This window comes from Pomacea canaliculata, linkage group LG10, assembly GCF_003073045.1.
Source record: "Pomacea canaliculata isolate SZHN2017 linkage group LG10, ASM307304v1, whole genome shotgun sequence".
Classification (NCBI taxonomy): domain Eukaryota; kingdom Metazoa; phylum Mollusca; class Gastropoda; order Architaenioglossa; family Ampullariidae; genus Pomacea; species Pomacea canaliculata.
Genome location: NC_037599.1, coordinates 4,925,114 through 4,945,697, shown reverse-complemented (window position 1 = coordinate 4,945,697; position 20,584 = coordinate 4,925,114). Strand labels below are relative to the sequence as shown.

The window sequence follows — 20,584 nt, the reverse complement described above, 5'->3', positions numbered from 1 at the left end:
ACATGAGATAACTTAGTTCGTGGCACTTCAGCTGTAAATCTCGCTAGCACTGATGGCAAAACGTTAAACGGGGAGGGGAATACAGATACCCATTCATCAGAATGGCAAGATGACAGAGTTACAAATACTGCTAAGCAAGTTGACAGGATAGCTTTGCGTGTCCTGTACACCAGTAGAAGCAGAGACCTGCAAAGCACATTGAGAAAAAGCTCTTAAAAGTAACCAGGGTTTTAAAGTGCGCCTGTTGATTCTGACTTCGGGTTTATAGAAGAAGCATCCAGATTAAAAAGTCCGCATGCCGAGTTTAGAAGAGCGAGCCACCGAGGGAGTTGGGGACATTAGTAGCTGATGGCCTGCTCTGTCCACCGGAGGAGGGTAAGCCCACTAGTGGGTTGCCAAGTGGGCTGCCAAGCGGACTGCCAAGTGAGCCGCCCAGTGAGCCACCCAGTGAGCCGCCGAGCTGGTTACCCAGTGGGCTACCAAGAATACCTTGCTGAGAACCTGTTGAAGATCGTCCGACCGTCGCGCTGCTGTAGTCGTCGATGCTCAGGCCGTCACGAACGATGGCGCCGCACAGATCGTCCGGGTGCGGCACTCGCTGTCTCCGCACACCTGGACACACACACACACGTGCGTTTGGTCACAACTTGTAATTGTGTATGAGTCTTCAATATAACAGGTACATTACAGATACATTGAACTCATGTGTTCAGATTACGCACATACGGCACATTTGATGTAAGCGTTTTCCAGTTCGCAAAAATGTAAATGTAAAGAAAATATATTAACCAAATCTAGAGAAGACGAGCATTGATAAAATGCGACTATGAATTGGAAGGGGGAATGTTTTCACTTGACCCGAATGTTTAAATTACCCGAAGTCCTTCTAGAACGCTCTTCTCGCATAATCTCGAGTGTTCTGTGCCTACTACTCAGTTCCGTAATGGCTCCGTCTTAAGCTTCCTAGCCAGCTCTTGATCTGCGTTGGAGAAGAAGAAAGAATAAGGAGGAGGAAAGAGAAAAAGAAGCCGAGATTACTGCTGTCAGCGAATCTGACCCACCCAAAAAGGGTTGAGATGAAAATGATGCATCACTCTTTACATTCTACCGCCCAACCACCGCGTGCCACGTCATGACTGTGGTCACAGTAGGAACTGGTTTTGAGGTGGGGTCTACAAGTAGGGGTCGCGGGAGATCATCAGGGGTCAAATCAAGAAAAGGTAACTGAGTAACGGAGAATTCCAACAGAAGGTTGCAAAGCACGTCACGTGGTCAAAGCCGCGAGGCATGAGAGCCTGCTGGGCGTCTGTCGACTCTGCGATGTGTCCACACCCTGACAGTGATGGTCGTCACGCCAGATTGATTGATCGGTCGATCGCTCAACCCCGCTTGAGCTCACCAGTAACTGCTTCAGAGGGCGTAAAATGTTACGGTTACCGGTGATACTACGTCAAAGCTGTAAGGTCTACTTCTGACACACATCAACCTCAACGCTATCTGATGTACTGCCACAGTTTAAGCACATATCTGACATGAAGACAGTTTGTAAATGATTAGTCTCAAATTTAGTGCCTCCCCTCTTCTCCTTCTCTTCTTTCTCGGAGGTCAACATCAATTAAATGAAAACCGAGCTACTTACGATAAGAGACGATCCAAACAGGTCATCGAGGTTCTGTCCGTCGATTTCGCCGTCGATGTTGCTGGTTGCGGCTGTTGCTCTCAGCAGGGTGCTGACTGACACGATACTGTCGACGAAAACATCACCAACCGTTAGTCTGGTACTCTGGTACTCTATAGTCAAGAAACTTATTTGTAAATTTCTCTATCCAACCACAAATGCGTCAAGCAACTGATTTATTACCACTGTTAAAATGCGTAGGGAAGCTTACATATATGATTCTCTCTATTCATAATTTCTTAAGAAGGTACTCTGGGTGTCCAGAATACTTATTGGTCTAATATTTGACACAGCGGAAGGAAGTTTAAGCCAGTAGTATTTATTCCTTCTAGCAACGTGATCATTGGATTGTTCTTGATGGGCTGCACTGGACACGAACCGGCGCTCGCTCGTTAAACATATGCGTGCACATGGATGCTACAGGAGCATACAAAGTTACACTGGTCTACGTACGATCTCTGTCCTTGATTAAAGGGATTGAACTGGCCGAAGGGATTCAATGGATTGTTGGTGTTTCTCTGCACCACGGGGCCAGTTGCCACGCAGCCACCCTCAGTGTTGCCGTATCTAGCCACTGCTATCAGGAACACACCCTGTGACATTTCAATGAAGAAGAAAACAGAGGCACTAAGAAGAAGAAATGATATCGTGCAAAAACCAAATTAAAAAATTGCCTCGATTATTTTCAAAATTATTTTGTTCTGAGCCATCCTCCGTTACTGATTTGTGCAATATACTGATTTTTTTTGGGTGTTGTAGAACATGAATTTCCGCTGCTTTTAAAGCCGATCTGTTACATTATTCTTGTACGAGCCGTAGACTCATTTGATTATACAGAGCATCGTCAGACTTTCCTGCCAAGTGTTTTACCTGCAGAGAGTTGGGGCTGTTGACGCCTGTGTCATAGCCTCCTTTGCTAAAGTAGCCAGAAACTCTTATTGCTGAACCTCCGTTTGGTCTTGGGAAAGGAAGGAACGGGTTCTGAAGGAATTAAAAGGGGGAAAAATAATTAAGACATAAGGGAGAATATTTCACTGGTCTTCAAACGTATAGTTGCGACATTCATGCCTGAAATCGAAATACACATCCGTTAATTTTGAGTGTTCAGATCAGAGACTAATTACAAATCTGGTAAGAGCTCCTTATAAAAATCAACATCGTTCAGAATTGCATCTTCGTGTTTAGTTTTCTTCTTCCATTTGCTTCTTAAGTGCCGCTTGCTCGCCATCAACATCAACTGTGTGACATTTGTTTTACAGTGTGTACATAGTGTGGTATAGCTTAGCATGGCATAGTACAGACAGCTAGACATGCTGCAGGGGATGGTCACCTGGTTTCCAGGAGTCTGACGAAGGGTCAAGTAAAGTCTGTCACCGGAGGTGGGGCTTACAGCACGCACGGTTGCAATTAGTCCTGAAACAACAGCATCAATAGAAATATGAAAACGCATGCCTGTTATACTGTGTTTTCTATAAAAGAATCAAATTTGTCTAACCATTTTTTTAGTCTATCACTTCATCAATTTAAAGGATTTTACCTTGCGTTTTAATTAATTTTATGCAAGGTTGTAAATATGCATGTATATATATATATATATATTTTCTTAATTTAAAACACGCTTACCCAAAATATTTAGACTCAAAAATTGTCTCTGAGAAATGTGAATATAGGCGTGACCGTATGTGACGGGTACTGGCAGAGAAGTAAGTCAAAAATATACCACTGAAGCACAATTAAATTCAGAATAAAGAACTCAATCCTTCAACTAGACTCTTTATATTGGGCAGATATGATCTCTTCTGGTCGAATAACTGTTTTTATTAACATGGTTTCCATCAAACAGGTCTTGTAAAATAAAAGCGTGTCCGACTGAAGATTAAATTATCCATATGTTTCTACATAATGTAAGCATTTAGAGGATTTTGTAAATAAGTATGCAAAAAAAAACTATTAAATCAACTATGGCAGTGCAAGAAGAATCAGCAAAGGTGAAACAGTTTGAAAATGTCAAACAAATTTAACTTACCTTGTCCAGTTGTCGCTCCCCAGGACCGAAATTCATGTTGGGGAATCCTCCACCGAACGGTGAACCAAAGGGACTCTGAGCACCGAATGGAGACTGAGTGCCAAATGGAGACTGATTGCCAAAAGGAGACTGATTGCCAAAAGGAGAGCCAGCACCAAAAGGAGCTTGAGTGCCGAATGGAGACCCACCACCAAAGGGAGATTGGTTGCCCAACTGACCACCAAGAGGACTCTGGGCACCGAAGCCGTTTCCTCCGTTATTGTCGAAATTATTTCCGCCGTTGTTGTCAAAGCCGTTGTTGAACTGGGCTCGAACAGTTGTCGCTAGAACTAAGAGGGAAGCAGTTGCCCACAGTGTGAACGCCATCTTTAGTTGTTGGCTTGGCAGTTGCTGTTGAAGGATGATGCCGTTATCAGTCTCGAGACGATCGCGCTGGCTTTATAACGCTGAATGTCGCCCTTCGGAGCACACACTCCTTTAAGACCGCTCCTTAGCACGTGGGGTCAAAGGGGAGGAGCAAGCTAGCGTGGCATTTTTTTTTTTTTAATTAAAGGGACCAGTCGAACACGATCTTTTCCATTATACAAGGTGTGGCCATCATTCGTCCACTGGAGTCGTGACCATTTACCTGCCACCAGTGTATTCACTTTGCTTTTACAAAAGCCATTTCTCCACTGTGACTGGTTATCATCAGCACAATTTGCATGGAACATATTTCTCCTGCAGAAGAACGATCTTAAATAGGTTTTGTTCGTTGTTTTACTCGGTTGTTGTGAAATAAACACGAAGACGGTGCGTTCTTCATCTATTTCTTTAACAAAATAAACCCCACTGCATCCAAAGTTAACCAACGAAAGCGGGGACTGAAATTGTTATAAATGTAAATATGGGCTTTGAAACACGTTGTGTATTTCATATCTTTCTAAAAAAACACAAAAAAAAACAAAAAAAACAAACAAAAACAACAACAAAAAGTAAAGAGAGAGAACTCCTTAAAATACTTTTAATAGTGCTTAATAAAAGAAAAACAAACATTTTCTGAAGGGGAGGGGATAAAAAGAAAACTAGTTAATATAACTGTATTTGGGTTTATTCTAAGTGTATTTTAAGACACATAAATCTTCGTAGTTTTTATTTCTCTGTTTTTTAATCACTGTTTTTTCAGCGTATCTGTAACAGCTAAACTGATTTTTAAACATAAAAAGGAAAGGTTTGGAGTAGTTAATAAGGATTCAGATTGACAGCTAAGTACTTTATAATTTGTCTGACAACACCGTACGTGCATAGATTCTTATGTAAGATTTATTTAATGTCAGTGCGTGTGTCGTGGAATCATCTTGTCTTTTATTTGGTTCTTCAGTTCACCTGACTCGTCCATCCATAAATGCATTCCTTTGTTCTGTCGCTATTAGTTCTTTTGTTAATTTTCCCCCATTTTTGTAAGTTTAAGTCTCGATTTGATATTACCGAAGTATTCATCTTACACACAATGTTTTAAGGGAGAAACAACAGTAGAAAAAAAAAAAAAAAAGAATGCCACAGCGAACAAGATCGTCCGTCCGTCGCTGAATGTGTCTGCAAATCTTAGGGATACGAACATACAGTAAAGATAAATGCATTAACCGATTAAAAGAAACTATCAAATATGTTATACAAGTCTAATATTCATTAGTTTTTTTATTGATTCCGAACACACCAACAAATTAAGAAGTGTTTACCACCACTATTTTTTGTAAGTACTTATTCACGAAACGTGTGCAAAGTCAGAAGCAGAGAGAAATATGACAGGTTGGAGAATTCATGATGATGGTTACAAATGTAGTCCTTCCATAGTTATTTAATTTTAACCTGATCGTGACTAGCGACTAGTGTAGCATCTTCCTTTTTGCATGATGCCGTGTTTCTCTTCTTCATCTTTTCTGTAAAAATAGACGGGAAGGGCGAGGGAGAGGTTTTGGCCCAGTGTGCCTCACGCACCGCTAGTTCCTCATTACACACGGGCCATGGAGCAGTTTATTGTCGCTTCAGGCAGCAGAGGGAAGTAAATGCCATCCACAGCTTTCTTGTAATTGATTGCTTCTCGATTTCCTGCTAGCAAATTATTTAAAAAGAAATACTGAGTCGACTACACATCAACGTAGGGTAGCCATTGTCAATGGTGAAAAAACCCACCAAATTCCAATAACCCATGGTTTATGGCTGATATTGAGGTGTATAGCTGGGGACCTCACACTGTCTTTTTTTGTAAACCATAAACAAACTAAGTGCGTGTTTCTTATAAAACAGTTCTTACATCAAAGTGTTGCACATTAATAAATTTGGCGCAAGTAAAGTTTGAGCAAAAAATAATTCATCAAACTTTATTTCCTGCCGACTGAGATTTGCACCCCCAGTTATCCTCTTGGTTTTAAGAGTAGTTTTGCACTCTAGAATAACAACAATAATATTGTGTCAATGGTAATTGAATTAGAAGCAGAATACACAAACTGCATTACTAACGATCCTAAGGACGATTTATTATAATTTACTTGAGAAGGATGAACAGTAAATTCTCGTAAAGTCGCGGTTAAAATCAGCTATAATCAGAATCGTATATCTTGTTCTTTAACCGAAAAAATTACAAAATCGAAATAATAAGTGTTTTTATATACGATGCAAAATGTAATAAAAGATTTACAAACAACCCGCATTTTTTAAAGAAGAAGCGCCAATAGAAGATGATACCATGGACGTGTATTTAGTTCATGAAGATACTAAAAAATAAACACCAAAAAAACCCGAACCGTCTTTGTCAAATAAAGATAATCGTTGAGAAAGAAACAGCAATGCGAATACATGTAATATTTATGATGCAAAACAAAGAACCAAAGTTATAAGTATGATATTATGCCTCAGTTATGACTGTTCTTGGTTCGTATTTCTTTGAATTTGTCATGTGTGTAATTTTGTTTTACTGTTTTCAATCACATGGGATTTCCTATTTTAAAAAAATAAAATGATATTTTTCAGTTTATGAAAATTGTCTTCTTTTTTTTTTTAAAGAAATACACTTTGCTGTTCATAATTGAAGGGTGCACAATTTAAAAATTGTCAATATTAAAATATGTTATGAAGTAAATTTACTAACATTTACACTCAAACACTTATTTATACAGCTCTTCAATTTTTCAGGTATATTACAGTTTGTAGATGTAGTGCATCACAATACTATCCATAGGGCAAGGGAAGCAACCGTATCTGTCGTAAATAGACAATAAATTAATTCTTCGATAATTTATCATGGAAACATTTTAAAGAACAACATTATATATCATTTACGCATGTGCTCTTCCTTGTTTCAGTTTGACGTGCCTGATTTCTAACATAAATCTTAAAATTAATTAAATTTTAAATTGTTTATTTTAAATGTGTACAAAGTCCTTTCAGCTTGTATTAAGTGTTTTGCAAGAAAGTTTAGTTAGACAACATGGCAATAAATCCGTGAACATGTCTAATGTGGAAAAATTGCAATAAAAACATTCATTGTGCGTTAGCCTCAAACTGTTTTTAAGAACAACTGTCACATTTAGACCAACTATTCCGTTATTTATTCTTCATTTGTTTACTGTGTAAACAGACTCCTCACAGAGAGAGAAGCATGAGTTTAGAATGAAATAATTTATAGAAGTATTATAATACATAAACGTTTGAGCATGCAGTTGAAACTTTGAAATCTCCTGAATTAGCTTCATTTGATCTTCTTTATTCCCAAACACGGGTTAGTGTCCACAATACTCTTATATATGACCTTTGAACTTTAACCCTGATTACTTCATAGCAGGTCATACCCTTACTCCAAGTCCAAGAATTTTTTTTTACATTAGTTATTAACGTATTTGATCAAAGTAGTCACCACAGTAAACAATACACATCAACAACTTTTTCAAATCTTTAAATTTACTTTTTAATGTGATAACCCTGAATATTGGAGTATAGCAGGATAATTTGTTTTGATGAGTTGTATGCAAAAGTATTAGGCACTTAAAATCTTTTGTGCTTTCTGCAATCCAGCTGCTCAATGACAGATTAATTATCAACTGTGTGTGGGCAATGCGTGTTGTCTTAGGTGTGTCTTAAGAATGGTCGAGATGTAAGACTGTCTTTGTGGTTTTTTATTTCCTTAGGATGTATCAGTTATCTTTATCTTGTGTCTAACCTTTTTTCAAGTCATTTTTTTAACTGAGCGCACTTCCCAAGTTATAATTGTCTACTGGGATTAATGAAGTTGGTAATTAGGAAGTCTTCTTTCTCGTTTTTTCTTTCAATACATACGCATTTGTGGGTGTGTTTGGCACATTTCACACACACACACACACACTCACACACATACACAACTTTCACTCAGCAGACAAGTGTGAGCATGCACACGCACTCTACTCCATATGCACACACATATAAACATGCACAAACATATTAACAAACCGTATGAATGCATGTATGCATCTGTGAGCGTGAGAAAATTAGAGAATAGCTGAGAAAGAAAGAAAGTAGGGTGCACACACAGACGCACTCTGGTCCACATGACGAAACTGCACATTCATAAATCGACTTTCATTTACCAGAAATCGACGAAAATAAAGACAAAATAAATGGATGGCTGTCTTTAAGGTTACTTAAGTTTTATTCACAACAACACTGAGAACTGAGTAGTTTCAGAAGAAATCAAAAAGAAATTTAACTAACTCCTGTGTGAAGGACTTGGTGAAGGTCTTTTACACGACCTTGTTCTGAACTCCAGAAAGCAGCCATAGCTGGGGCCAGAGGCGAGGAAGTCTCTGGATGCACTGGTGATGTGAGGTGAGAGATGCTGATGCACGTTCGAGTGATGGGGCTGCTGCAGCCATGGAAGTGGGCAGGTGCACTAGTCAGTCGGACTTAGTAAGCCAGCTGCAGGATGCGGTTCTGGTTGTCGTAAGACAAGGAGCAGCAGAAGGGGACGACACCAACACACTTGGCACGACCATCGTATTCTGTGTCCACTTCAGTGCACCCCTGCAAATAAATAAATAAACAAACAAATAAATGAAGGAATGCCAATAACGGTCAACAACACTGACATTTGGATGACTTGCAAGAGATTAGTTGGTTGGTTAATTGGTCACATCTATAGGTTACTCTGTACCTCATCCATCCGGAAACGGTTGTAAGGTTAAATGGTTTCCACTGATTTCGACAAACAGACGGTTGAAAGAGATAGATGTTTATCATGTCCTACTTTTTTCACAATTTTTTTTTCGAAAATTCAGTCTGTGTCCATTAACGATCGAAAGTTTAATACTTTAAAACTTATATAGAATTTTTCATGCCAAAAGTTATGTTTACAAACTGCTTTTCCACATGAATATAAGGACTTAGCGCTTTAGCAAGACAGCTTTTCTCGACAATTGTTACTTAACCTTTACAATCATGCTTTTAAGAACCATCTAAAATGAACGATTAATTAACCCTTACAATGATGCCTCTGCCAGCCAGTTCTGTAGCGAAGTAAAGCCATCTACGCGGTCAATGCTAATGGCTTTCAGGGTTCCTGGGTTGACATTTAGTTCTGCCAGAACTCCAGGAATTGGTGCCGCTGGGCCGTAGCCAGCCTGCAAATTAATTGAAAGAAATTATAGCCATGGTCCGTATCTCTCTGCTGTACAAAAGTCTCGGATACCGTAAAACTGATAATTAGCACGTTGTATTTTAAATACAACTACCCGTTACTATTCAATTAAGAAACACATATTTACTATTGAATTAAAAAATTATTCTCTTATGTTAACGAAAAATTTCAGTCTCATGGACCAGCATTAATACACCAAGCGGAAATTAAAATTTTTTTTTTTCTGGATTCGTGTCTTTTCTGAACGGCAGGAGGAATAGGGGGTGTAGAAAAGTCTGGCGAGTAGACCCTCTAAAAGAAGTACTTGTCCTTAAGATCAAATACCTTTCCTGGTAAGAGCTGCTGAGGACCGCAATGCCGTACCCGGTGGCTCCATACCCAGAGGCTCCATACCCAGAGGCTCCATACCCAGTGGCTCCATACCAGCTCCAGCTCCAGCTCCAGCTCCCAATCCCAAGCCTCCCGCAAAGAAAGAGCTGTATCCGGCTGGAGTCACTCTCTTGTCGTTCCCAGGTCTGCAGGCCAAAATACAACAAATAAGTTTTCGTTTTGAGGTCAGATTCTGAATCTTATTATTTTTAAGCAAAAGCAAAAGACATTTCAGTATTTCTGAAGCTGTGACATTTGTTTTCATTTGAATTGAATGTGCTTTAAGTGCTACTAGGTACTTGACGGAATGCGACCACAGATAAAGAATGCAAAAGAGAGAGGGGAAAGAAAGAAAGAGAGAGAAAGAGAGCCATATTGGGGTTGTAGGGCTGGGGTAAAGAAGGTGGGAGCGAGGGACAGACAGACAGACTTACATCAGACTTTCACCAAAGTTATCGGCAACGCATCCTCCACCTGAGTAGCCTCGTTCTGTGAGCATGAGAGTGAGGGGTTTACCTCCCAGGGACGTGTACACCTCGATATCCGCCGAAATACCCGCAGCTCCTCCAAACGGATTCTGGCCGAAAGCAGCACCCAGACCGGTCTGCTGGAAGGACAAGGAGAGGCATCAGGTATGACTCTTAAAGACAGAAGTAACAGGACTCACCTCTTGATTTTTTTTAAAGGAAAAGAACAGAAAGTAATAGAGAAGTGGACAAGTGAAAAAAATATCAGAAAACCGATAGACGACAGATAGGAAAAAACAGAACTAAAGAGGAAGTAAAACATTGAACGACTAAGCCCACCTACGAATAATTATAATAATAATAATAATGATGATGATGATGATGATGATGATAATAATAATCGTCAACTGAAAGTGAACCCGTTGACTGTACGAAGTACAAGGAGTAAGAATAAAGACCATATGGCTGGTCATCGTGACACAGTAAGGTCCAGTACCACAGTCTGATGTTCGGAAGTGTGTAAGAAGTGCAGGGAAACTCAAAGTCAAGGTTACGTACGTAGAGAGGACTATACGGATAACCTGCCCCAATATTCAGAGCGGATTTGTCCTTGAAGTTGGCCGCGATGGCTTCCACTAGTCGGCCGAGCTTTGGGTCTTCAACCGTGAACACGGCGGAGCACGTCAACCTCAGAGGCGCGGGTTCTGCGAGAGACACCATCACCCGAGTAAGTCCAAACAGTTGCTGGAATGTGTTGTGCTGATATCTTCGGGTAACATAATGGCATGTTTATGTGTGTATGTGTGATTGAGTACAGAATGTGGAGAGAGAGAGATGAACCAAAGAGAACGAGACATTCCGAAAGACAGGAAAAGATATAGAAGATAAACTTCCCATTTGAAAAGGAAGATAATTTCTGTTACTTACCTTCATAACCTTTCTTTCCTGGTCCATAGGGATTATATGCACCTGGGAATCCGTAAAGTAATGCTGGGTTGATGCTATACGCGTTGCTTCCAACTAGCAATGCGGCCAGAATTAGAAACTTTCCTTGCGACATCGTGGTCAGCTTCTGCGGCAATGAACAAATAACTAAAGTCGGTTAAACATCCAGAAAGGTTCATATCATACATTTTGTATGAAAGACTGTTGCCTTTTGTCAAATAAGCTATTGTATGTTATTGAACTTATACCATCTTTGTTACCCAAGCGATTAAATTAATAACCGTTGTAAATAAACCACTGATTGTTCACCCAAACATCTTTCAATCTCACACACGTCCGAACTAACCTTTGGTTACACCACAGAGGAGATATGTAACAATCTGACCATCTCTTACCAGCTTTATACGTCGGTCAAGACCTTTTAGCCATCAATCAAACCATCCAAACAGTCGGCTCATCCCATCTCTTTGCACGCGCCATAGAAACTTCAAGCATTGAAGGCTGAACTCTGATTGGCTTGATGGTGTCAAAGGGCAAGGGCTTGGTCAGATGCGTGTGGAGGTGCATGAAGGTGTGTGCGCGTGCGCGTGCGGCTTGATTCGAGTGCCTTACTTTTGAGTTCGTGACTCGGTTTCAGTGCAAGGTGTGTGATCATGCTGACTGATATGATGATCGAGCTGCTAAATGAGGACGAGGGATATATTCCTAATTAGCAAAACACGACAGGACTGCTTCAGTTTGGTCCCTCAGGCCCCGTACAACAATTTTTGTTTTGTAATACCTTTCTAAAATAAAAATAATAGACAACTATTCTTGGAAAATAATTTATTTGATTACATCAAAGAGAGAACCATAAAAAGCGCATGCCAGTTTCGCGATGTTTTACTCTATTATTGAAAGACACTTCAAGTGAGTATCAGTGACTCAATGACAGTATTTGCTAAAAGACAATTGTAAGACAAAAGACAGTCTTTCATTAGTTGATCGATGAATGAAAGACATGTTTTCTATTGGCAGATAAAGATTTACTTTCGTGGGATGGGATACTGAGCTTGATTTTCGTTTCCATTTAACCACATGTTTTCAATTGACATTCCTGCCACCATGCGGTTGAGGGAAACGCCGAAAAACGCTTGAATCACTTACGAGCTGATGAGGCTGCTGGAAGTGTGTGCTTGTCATACCCATGCCAAACATCGTCCCTCCATCCCAGGCACCGTCAACACGAACGACCTGATGGGACATCATCATCTGCAGCACGAGGCACACCACGACTGGAAAACCGGTCATGTTGTCTTGTTTAAAAAAAAATACAAACATGAACATACATAGGGTAAGGGGGAACAAGAGGCAGGTTGATGGATATTACAGACACTGTTGTCCTCCCAGGTCCAAAATGTCAATGCTACCAAGTTTTTCACTGCGAGATGTTGCAAATGCGGTTTGATACTTACCGGCTAGTTGTATGTCCACTGGTGAACGTGCACTGACTACTGGCCGAAACTCTTTCTCCGATTTTACTAGCTGTCGTTAAATAGCACTGGGTATTATCCAGGTATCTTTGCATCAATCATTTGACCAACGGTACAAATGAGAGCCTTGACCTATGACATATTGGGGCTGACTTCTTGTTGTCAGATTCTCCTTCTGTAGGTCCAAACTATCTAAACACTACTTGTGTCACGTGACTGTAAATCTGTGTCTATTTGAGTATAAAAAGAATCTTTTTCTTTGCTGTATGTATTTTTTTATAAACTCGCTTTCCATGTTCTCCGCATTCTTCTTTTGTTCAAGCTGATTGTAGAAGAAATAAATGGGTTTTTTTTGTGTCTTCATTATAATCATTCCATGCGTTGTGTATGTGTGTGGCTGTGATCGTGAACTGGGGATTGTAACTTTCTTTATTCATAGGGTTTGTAACAGAAATAAATAAATGTTCCTTGGTGTCTACATTACAATCATTCCATATGTGTGGTTTGTGTGGCTGTATTCGTGAACAGTGGATTGCAAGTAAGAAAAGAACAAGAAATGTAGCAACTATTCGAGCTTGGAGGAAGAAGGTGAGCAGAATTTCGACCTCGTGACCTTTTGACATTATTGCTTTACAGAATTCAAGAAATATTTTTCCGTTGCAAGGTTCACGTAGGAGCAGACAGGTGTCCTCATGTGTGCATTGCAGGTAACCATGAGCCGCATGTGGAAGAGTTGGTGGATACATAGGCGGCAATAAATTATACAAAAATAATAGCATTAAGAGCCCCTGTTTGTATGAGAGAAATACATTTATAAAACTAAAGGTCATACGCTATGGTATTATTAATGTCGCAAGATAAAAATAGTTGACTTGTCCGTGCTCGCTCGCTCAACAAGATGCCACAGATACATCTATGTTTATTACCGGTGTCCATTTGAACAAGGCGCAGCAGATGAGGTCGACTCACTCAGGTACTGACGTCATTAGGGCTCCAACTTGACGGGTGTTTGAAAGGTGGGGGTGGAGAAAAGGTGGGAGGACGACGGATGATCCGATCACGGTCACCCTTAGGCCTAATTTTACTGACCATCCCTGTGTGTCTCGATTAAACTTTTTCAAAGATTACGGCTTTGCACAATGTTTTTTCCACTAGTGTCCATAACTTGCAGATGTGGTGGTGTGTGGGAGGGAAGAGGGGGAGAGGTGGACCCCCCCCAAAAAAAAACAAAACAAAAAACAAACCCCAGCCAAACAATGAAAAAAGATGCACTAAACTCTCGCCCAAACTTCAGGTGGAACTCCTGTTCCCTTTCTATTTCCAATGTATCTGACACATTTTATGTCCCTCATCCTGTGGCTATCCATCTTCACTTAATTCTTCCTGCTAATGACGTCGCCTAAGAAGTTGCGGCCTACGTCTCTCGCCCAGGGCAGGCATGACCATCTGGGAATCGCTAGTGTAACTGCCCGGAGAAGCTAATGACCTCACGCCGTGCCATGCGCAGTCACTTCCGACATCGCCCATCACTTCAAACTTGTTTCCTTTCTTGATTCCCCTGTAGCAAGTTATCGTTCGACAGCCATCTATCAACCGTGTAACAGGTATTGAATATGAACGTTACCAAACCCTCCAGCCAGCTACGATAACTACACATCAAGAAATTTTAATCCAGCAAAGAACCAGTTTGTCTGGTCCCGTGATTTGAAAGTTTGCCTTTATCTTATTTTTGCTCATAGTTTAAGAGCTAATTACCTCAGTTTCTTGCTCTTTTCTCTTCTAACTTCTATTACATGTATCTTTGTGAGTACTGTAACCAAGAAAACAAACATGTTTCAAATGTTTATTTTTCCATAGTATTTAAAAACAGACATAATTTATTTTGTTTAAAAAAGAGTATCTAGCACCAGGGTATACACACAATGATACCTACATTAAAATGCACACTTTCCTTCCCACTGCCCCCGGCGTGTTAGCACTGAGAACCCCACCCCCCCGAAACTAAAAACAAAGCAATGCTCTACTGTATTTATTCTGGCTTTTTTTTTAAAGCAAAAAATTATGGATACATAAGTCTAGTAAAACCTCTATAAGCTTTCCATTATTTGTAGTATTACGCTGTAAAAAGCATGTTAGTTTGTAACTGACGGTTGTTGCACATTTGTATACATGCTTTTAAACTCTTCAATCAGTTCATTGTAATCGAATTTATCAGGTGTGTGATTGAAGGCATGCACTTTATGAAAACGAGGGGAATCTTTCCCATAGTAGATGGCAATCATTTGGACAAGCAGAAGTGCATCTTCTCGTTTCTGCACAGAAAAATTTAAAAAACTTAGGTACTGAATCTTTAGTCTGTAACACACCAACTTATATGAAAAGAGCAATGCCTGAATCTGAGCCTTCTGAGAATGGCTCAAGCATAGAACTTGAACATGAAACAAATAAATAAAATACCTTCTTAGAGCAAGGAATGTTTCTACCACATGCAGGAAAACATTATATCTAAAAGGTTGACATACAAAGAACTGAGATCAGATAATAAAAACAGTAAGCAGCTACTGTACCAAAGTAACATCATCATTTATTGCCACAGTTCAAACTTTCCTGCAGTCTTACTTTTCCTAGGTCCAGAAATTTCATTTGAAATGCAATCGCACTATTTATTTTTTAAGAAATGAATATCTTTTTTTTAATAAGGATCTGACTGCAATTTACAAGGACCTATTTACTCAAAATAAGCACTTCTAAGGCCTTAATTTTCCCACCCCCAAATCTACAAACTTATAAGGACCATGCATCCCCTGATTTGTTTGTACTGGCCATCACACAGACTGAGATATGAGAACATTTAACTTAACAGCAAAACCAAAAAAAAGCCTGTTTTGACACTTACCAAAACCTTGTCATCATATTGACCGGACATCAGCACCAAGCCTGAAAAATGTAAAAAGTTTTCATATTAAACATCTTGTTATGATTACTATGTGAACACCAAAACTGTGTAATGGAAAAAAAGTCACACCAAAACCAAAAAAAAAAAAAAAAAAAAAAACAACACAAAAAACAAAATGAAGTGATCCACAAAAGTCTTTTTCTGTTATGCAGGAAATCTACATAAACTAGTGATGTTAGTCACATTTCTTTATTGAACGTTAAATGCGGAATAAAAGTTCACTTCTTTTATTTTTACATCGTCCATTTAAAAATATGCATACCTTTACTTTCCATAAGCTCTGTGTAGTAGACAACTGACAGGCAGGCAGGCGCATTTTCTCTTAAAATCTAAATGAAATAAAACAAAGCATTTTTGTTGACATCACAAACGTTTAATAACAGCAAAAATATGGAAATCAGCACAGCCCAGCAAGCACATAAAACTCAAATTATATGGTTCAGAATGTTGGAAAAAGACCAAAAGTGATGTGATAAAATTATGCTCTTTCCGTATCGCTAGCCTGAAAAAAATCTGGTGAATAAAATGACTCATTATTTAATCAAGAAATTATTATTTAATCAAGAAAGAACCCTTTACACACTCTAATCATATTATAATAGCTTAAAGTTGAAGATGGATCGTTGTATGGTAAGATGGTAGGACCACTTGAAAGTTATTTACCTGGTACATCCCTAGTGGTGTAAACTGAAGGTCTTTGCCATCAAACTGCATAAGTGTGAACTCATATCCATCATTTTTTGGTACTGGATATACAAACTGTAAAATACACAGAAACTTGCTTTCCTAGATTTATACCAACTAATGTTATTTAAGGTTTATAAATATCAAATTCTGAAAAATCCCCACATTTTTTTCTCTTGAATCAATCACCCTTAAACTTTACAATCAAGACCATAATTTAAATATGATTTCATATAGTGGTAAAAACCCTGCTAACTTTTAAAATGACGCTTGCAAAATGTACTATATAAGTAATCATTAAACAATCTGAAAACTATTAACTTTTGCTTAACCTGTTTATGTGTTTTATACATGTGTGGGTAGACTTTACTCCTAAAATTTGGCACCTTCTGTTATTATCATTACAAATTAATAAAAAAATGCATACAGATACACAGATATATTTCAATGAATTTTTTTTTAAAGTCAATAAAGAAAACATACTTACTGTTGGACAACTTTTTCCTTTTATCATTAAGTCCTCAAATTGTTCTTTCTGAAAAATATTTAATAGTTTTTGGTCTACAGTCTAAAGTCTCTGGTAACAGTTTCAGAATATTCTTAATGAATCTGTAACATAGCATCCTAGATTTAACATGATAAATATTTTGGTTCTAAAATGTTATGTACATATACAGATACGTAATCCATTTATGATAAACACACCTTTCAAAAATCATGTTTCTGTAAGAATTTATTGAATTTTCCTACCTTTAGAACTGCATAAACACAGTCTTTTTGACTGTGATATTCCTTCCAAATCTGCAAAGAAATGACATAATATTTTTTAAGCACAGGCCGTAAGCTATGTGCCATCCACTTCCAGTGATAGCTAATATATTAGGGAACAACTCAACACTCTAAGTACATGTGTAATCAGCACTTAAAAAATGAAACTGGTTAAAACAAATATTGAAGAAAACATCTGGAATTCATTTTAATTTTGGACAAAAAAAAAACAACAACAACAACAACAACAACAACTACACTACTACTACCACCACCACTACCACTACTAACTAAGAAATGTCAAGAGTACCAACCAGTTCAATTTCTGCTGGCGATTTGTCTTGCACAAGCTCCAATTTCATGATAGAATCAAGTCCCTAAGTGGACAAATTAAACAAGGTAGAGTTAGTAAAATGCAGTTTTTAAAGAGAAGAATTAGACTTTTAAAAAGTCAACAGAGGAAGACAATAAGTAAACCTTATGCCATCCAAAAATTGTCAATATGTCAGTTGTTATTCTTTTAAGCATTCCCCATAGCAGCTCCAGTTCTTTCATCAATACTTGTTGCAGTTTATAGAAATGTTTGTAATCAAACAGATTTTGTTGATGAATAAAGATACCTTGGACTTTGTGTATGATGCAGACTGTGGTATGGGTTGTGGAGTTGCAGTAGTCCTATCTAGTGCCAATGATGACTGTTGCGATGAATGTTTTGCTGGTCTCTTTCGTTCTTCCAGCAGTTGCTGCATGCGATCTGAATACCCTTCAGGATCAGAGCTAAACCACAAACGGAGAAATAGTACAATGTAGCAGTACGTCAATCAACCTGTAAAAGCATATGTGTTAATGCTACATTCCTGGTCCTCAAAAAATGTACAAGACTGCTATTTAAGCAAGTAGCTTCCCTTTGTTCTCAATACACAATCTTGTTAACATCACTGCCCACCTAATGAATTCAAGCCCATGACATACAGATGGCCAACAACATTCAGATTTCCCTATAGAGGAAGCTTTGACGTGTCTAAATTTATTATGATTTCAGTTTCTTTTATTCAGGGGTAGCCTTTTTTTATTTGGTGATGTTTGTAGGTCAAGAATAGTAGGGTGTCTTTTCTCACATTTTGGGAAAATGCTATCTGAATAAAACTCAGAGAGAAAAATTATAAGATAGCTGTAAAATCGGAAGGAGAGGTGGAGGAAAGGAGATAATAAAATCTTAGAATTTGTGCATTAGAAATGAAGACTTCAATAATGAGCAACTGGTCCAACAACTGGTTCTTCACAGAAGGAAACATCAACCTGTCCATACATCTTCAGTTATTGGTAGTGAGATAGCACAATAGGTGCAAAGTTTTAGGTGCCTCGGCATAAAGCTAGACAAAGAAACTATCCTTCCATGAAAACACTAACATCTTTTCTAGGAAGAGACATCATCATTTGTTCCTGCTTAGGCAATTGAGAAATTTTGATGCTAGTGGCCCTGTAATTGAATCAATGTATTGCAGCCTGATCGATAGCATTTTAACTTTTAATCTGTCAATGTGGTTTGGCATTCTATTCTGCAAAGATAAAATATTTTTGATAAAGGTGGTCGAAATGATCATTGGATTTCCATCCGGTGATGCTACTCTCTGGCCATAGAGGGCAGCTCAGTGGCGCAATGGTTAGTGCCTGTCACCAATGCAGTGAAGGTTAGCTGTCCAGGGTTCAGCTCTCATCTCAAGCATACTGTTCTTTCTCTGCACATGGCATCTGTTTACAGGGCTGGGTGTGATATAGCCTTAGCTGCTGGCTTGGCATACAACTCCAATTCCCTCTCCCCCTTCTGGCAATAGATGGAAACAATTGGTCACCAGGAAAAGTGCTTTTGCCAAGTCCTTCATACCAACTGCGATAGCACCCATGAACAGAATAAATGTACCTAGTTTGTGTATACGTGAGTGTGAGTGTGTGTGGACACGCCTCTGATAATCATTGCTGGGGAGGGGGAGGGAGGAGGGTTAAGTGTAATTGTATGGGTATTTGAGAAGTGATCGTATTTTATTACTTATGACAGTCAAAGAAAATTTTTTGTTGTGGACAGTAGACAGTAAAGATGTATTGTATTAAATAAAGCTAAAATATTAAGAAAATTCAAAACCAAATTTACATACAACAAAACAAAATTTAAAATTATATTAATTAAAAAAAACAACTTACTCTGACAAATGCTTAAGTTTGTCCCTGTATTTTTCATAAAAGGGGTTGCTTTCAATTTTGAAATCCTTCTGCTGTTTGTTCTCATCATTAGAAGAACTTTGAGAGGTAGTAGAATATTGACATGAACATTCTATATTGCCACGTACAAAGATATTACTGATTCCTCGGTTAGGAATTAGTGGAGGTCCTCTTTCAAATATTCGACTGTAGCGAAGGCATGAGAAACAAATGTTCAACAACTGTCGTTGACCAGGCATTTCACTCATTGAAGAAAACAAGCCTGAAAGCAAAAGGTACTTTTTTCTATGAAAAATAACGATACTTATTTAGCACAAAATTAAAATAAACTAAAAAAGAATGTAAACGTAATTTTGAAAATAGTAAATACCTGGTTCTACTTTATACACTAGTGCAAAATGTTAAAATTATAATGATTGCCAGTGCTCATATAAACAATAAAAATTAATGAATTAACAAATGGTAACCCTTAATTAAATAATTTTATCAATCCAGACACATCCAGAAATCCTGACACAGACGATACACATGCAATACTTGCATCAAAGGTTTTTTTAAAAATGTTAATACGATGAAATTCACACCGAAACAACTGGGTTTAGATATAAACGTCACTCGTGAGTTACTAATATAACTGCAATATTTTATAGAAAACTAGAAAGACATTCAATGAATGGACTAAGCTTGAAGGCCTTTATCACGTTGTCCTTCAGTTCTAGAACATTTACTTTAAGTACACAGTGTACACTAAGGTGATGGTACTTATATAATGAATAAAAATCTTATAATTTACTTTAACAAAGTCACGATGTTTCTATGACATTGATGGGAGCATGGACGTAGATCGTGGATGGGAGACTGAACATGTAATGTTCACAGCAAGGGCATCGCCATATCTCTCTCTCGAAGAAAAAAATTAAACAAATAAAAATTATGCAGAGCCAAAATTTAGAATATTTGTTTTATTCAAAAACAGTTTGAAATAAATTTAGTGTCTGTTTTGAAATAGAAAGTAATTTTAGTCGCATCGCATGGCCTGCGAGTATTAGCGTTTTCTTTGCTGAAGAGTGCACGTAGGAACGTGTGGGTTAGAGAGAGCACTGGCATGCGAACCCGGAGGTCTTGGGTTCGATACTCGTGTGGTATAGCGTACTTACCCTAGTCGACCCAGCTGTTGGGAATGGATGCCTGTCTCTATGGAGAGGTGGGGAAGAATAAGTTAGCCAAAGGGAGAGGAAATGGGGACTGCCCTAACAAACCCCTGGCCCAGTGACAAGTGAGGTTCCTATAAGACCTCACCCCCCTTCAACGACCTTTTTCAATTAAGCGGACTTTTTATTTGTTATTCCTCTTATTTG

General features: G+C 38.6%; 2 protein-coding genes across 5 annotated transcripts; both read right to left on the bottom strand.

Annotated features, from left to right (window-relative positions):
* Positions 1-8,337: 8,337 nt before the first annotated feature.
* Positions 8,338-12,434, bottom strand: LOC112574593. Of its 3 annotated transcripts, none has more exons than XM_025255775.1 (7): positions 12,276-12,434; positions 11,112-11,256; positions 10,743-10,888; positions 10,152-10,324; positions 9,673-9,863; positions 9,195-9,331; positions 8,338-8,735 (listed from the first exon to the last, which is right to left on the bottom strand). In XM_025255775.1, exons 1-6 carry the CDS (start codon positions 12,417-12,419, stop codon positions 9,252-9,254), a joined length of 879 nt encoding a protein of 292 aa, XP_025111560.1. In that variant the 5' UTR covers positions 12,420-12,434; the 3' UTR covers positions 8,338-8,735; positions 9,195-9,251. The 3 variants fall into 3 exon arrangements, with proteins under 3 accessions (XP_025111560.1, XP_025111562.1, XP_025111563.1); XM_025255777.1 differs by having other exon boundaries at positions 10,152-10,321; XM_025255778.1 differs by lacking the exon at positions 12,276-12,434 and adding an exon at positions 11,476-11,529.
* Positions 12,435-14,430: 1,996 nt separating this feature from the next.
* LOC112574592 (ATP synthase mitochondrial F1 complex assembly factor 1-like) lies at positions 14,431-20,514 on the bottom strand. Of its 2 annotated transcripts, XM_025255774.1 has the most exons (11): positions 20,384-20,514; positions 20,020-20,128; positions 19,209-19,488; positions 17,630-17,786; positions 17,324-17,386; positions 16,992-17,042; positions 16,729-16,776; positions 16,221-16,316; positions 15,820-15,886; positions 15,498-15,538; positions 14,431-14,913 (listed from the first exon to the last, which is right to left on the bottom strand). In XM_025255774.1, exons 3-11 carry the CDS (start codon positions 19,472-19,474, stop codon positions 14,734-14,736), a joined length of 969 nt encoding a protein of 322 aa, XP_025111559.1. In that variant the 5' UTR covers positions 19,475-19,488; positions 20,020-20,128; positions 20,384-20,514; the 3' UTR covers positions 14,431-14,733. The 2 variants fall into 2 exon arrangements, with proteins under 2 accessions (XP_025111559.1, XP_025111558.1); XM_025255773.1 differs by lacking the exon at positions 20,384-20,514 and having other exon boundaries at positions 20,020-20,253.
* Between the last annotated feature and the right edge of the window lie 70 nt (positions 20,515-20,584).

What these genes read in the sequence shown, in the direction of transcription:
- LOC112574593 (XM_025255775.1), bottom strand. Translation starts at nt 12,419, where the DNA reads ATGACCGGTTTTCCAGTCGTGGTGTGCCTCGTGCTGCAGATGATGATG. An exon ending in AGGAAAGAAAGGTTATGAAG is followed by an intron (nt 10,889 to 11,111) that starts GTAAGTAACAGA and finishes TGTCTCTCGCAG; the next exon opens with AACCCGCGCCTCTGAGGTTG. An exon ending in ATCCGTATAGTCCTCTCTAC is followed by an intron (nt 10,325 to 10,742) that starts GTACGTAACCTT and finishes TTGTCCTTCCAG; the next exon opens with CAGACCGGTCTGGGTGCTGC.
- LOC112574592 (XM_025255774.1), bottom strand. Translation starts at nt 19,474, where the DNA reads ATGAGTGAAATGCCTGGTCAACGACAGTTGTTGAACATTTGTTTCTCA. An exon ending in AAGGAAAAAGTTGTCCAACA is followed by an intron (nt 16,317 to 16,728) that starts GTAAGTATGTTT and finishes TGTATTTTACAG; the next exon opens with TTTGTATATCCAGTACCAAA. An exon ending in CACCACTAGGGATGTACCAG is followed by an intron (nt 15,887 to 16,220) that starts GTAAATAACTTT and finishes TATTTCATTTAG; the next exon opens with ATTTTAAGAGAAAATGCGCC.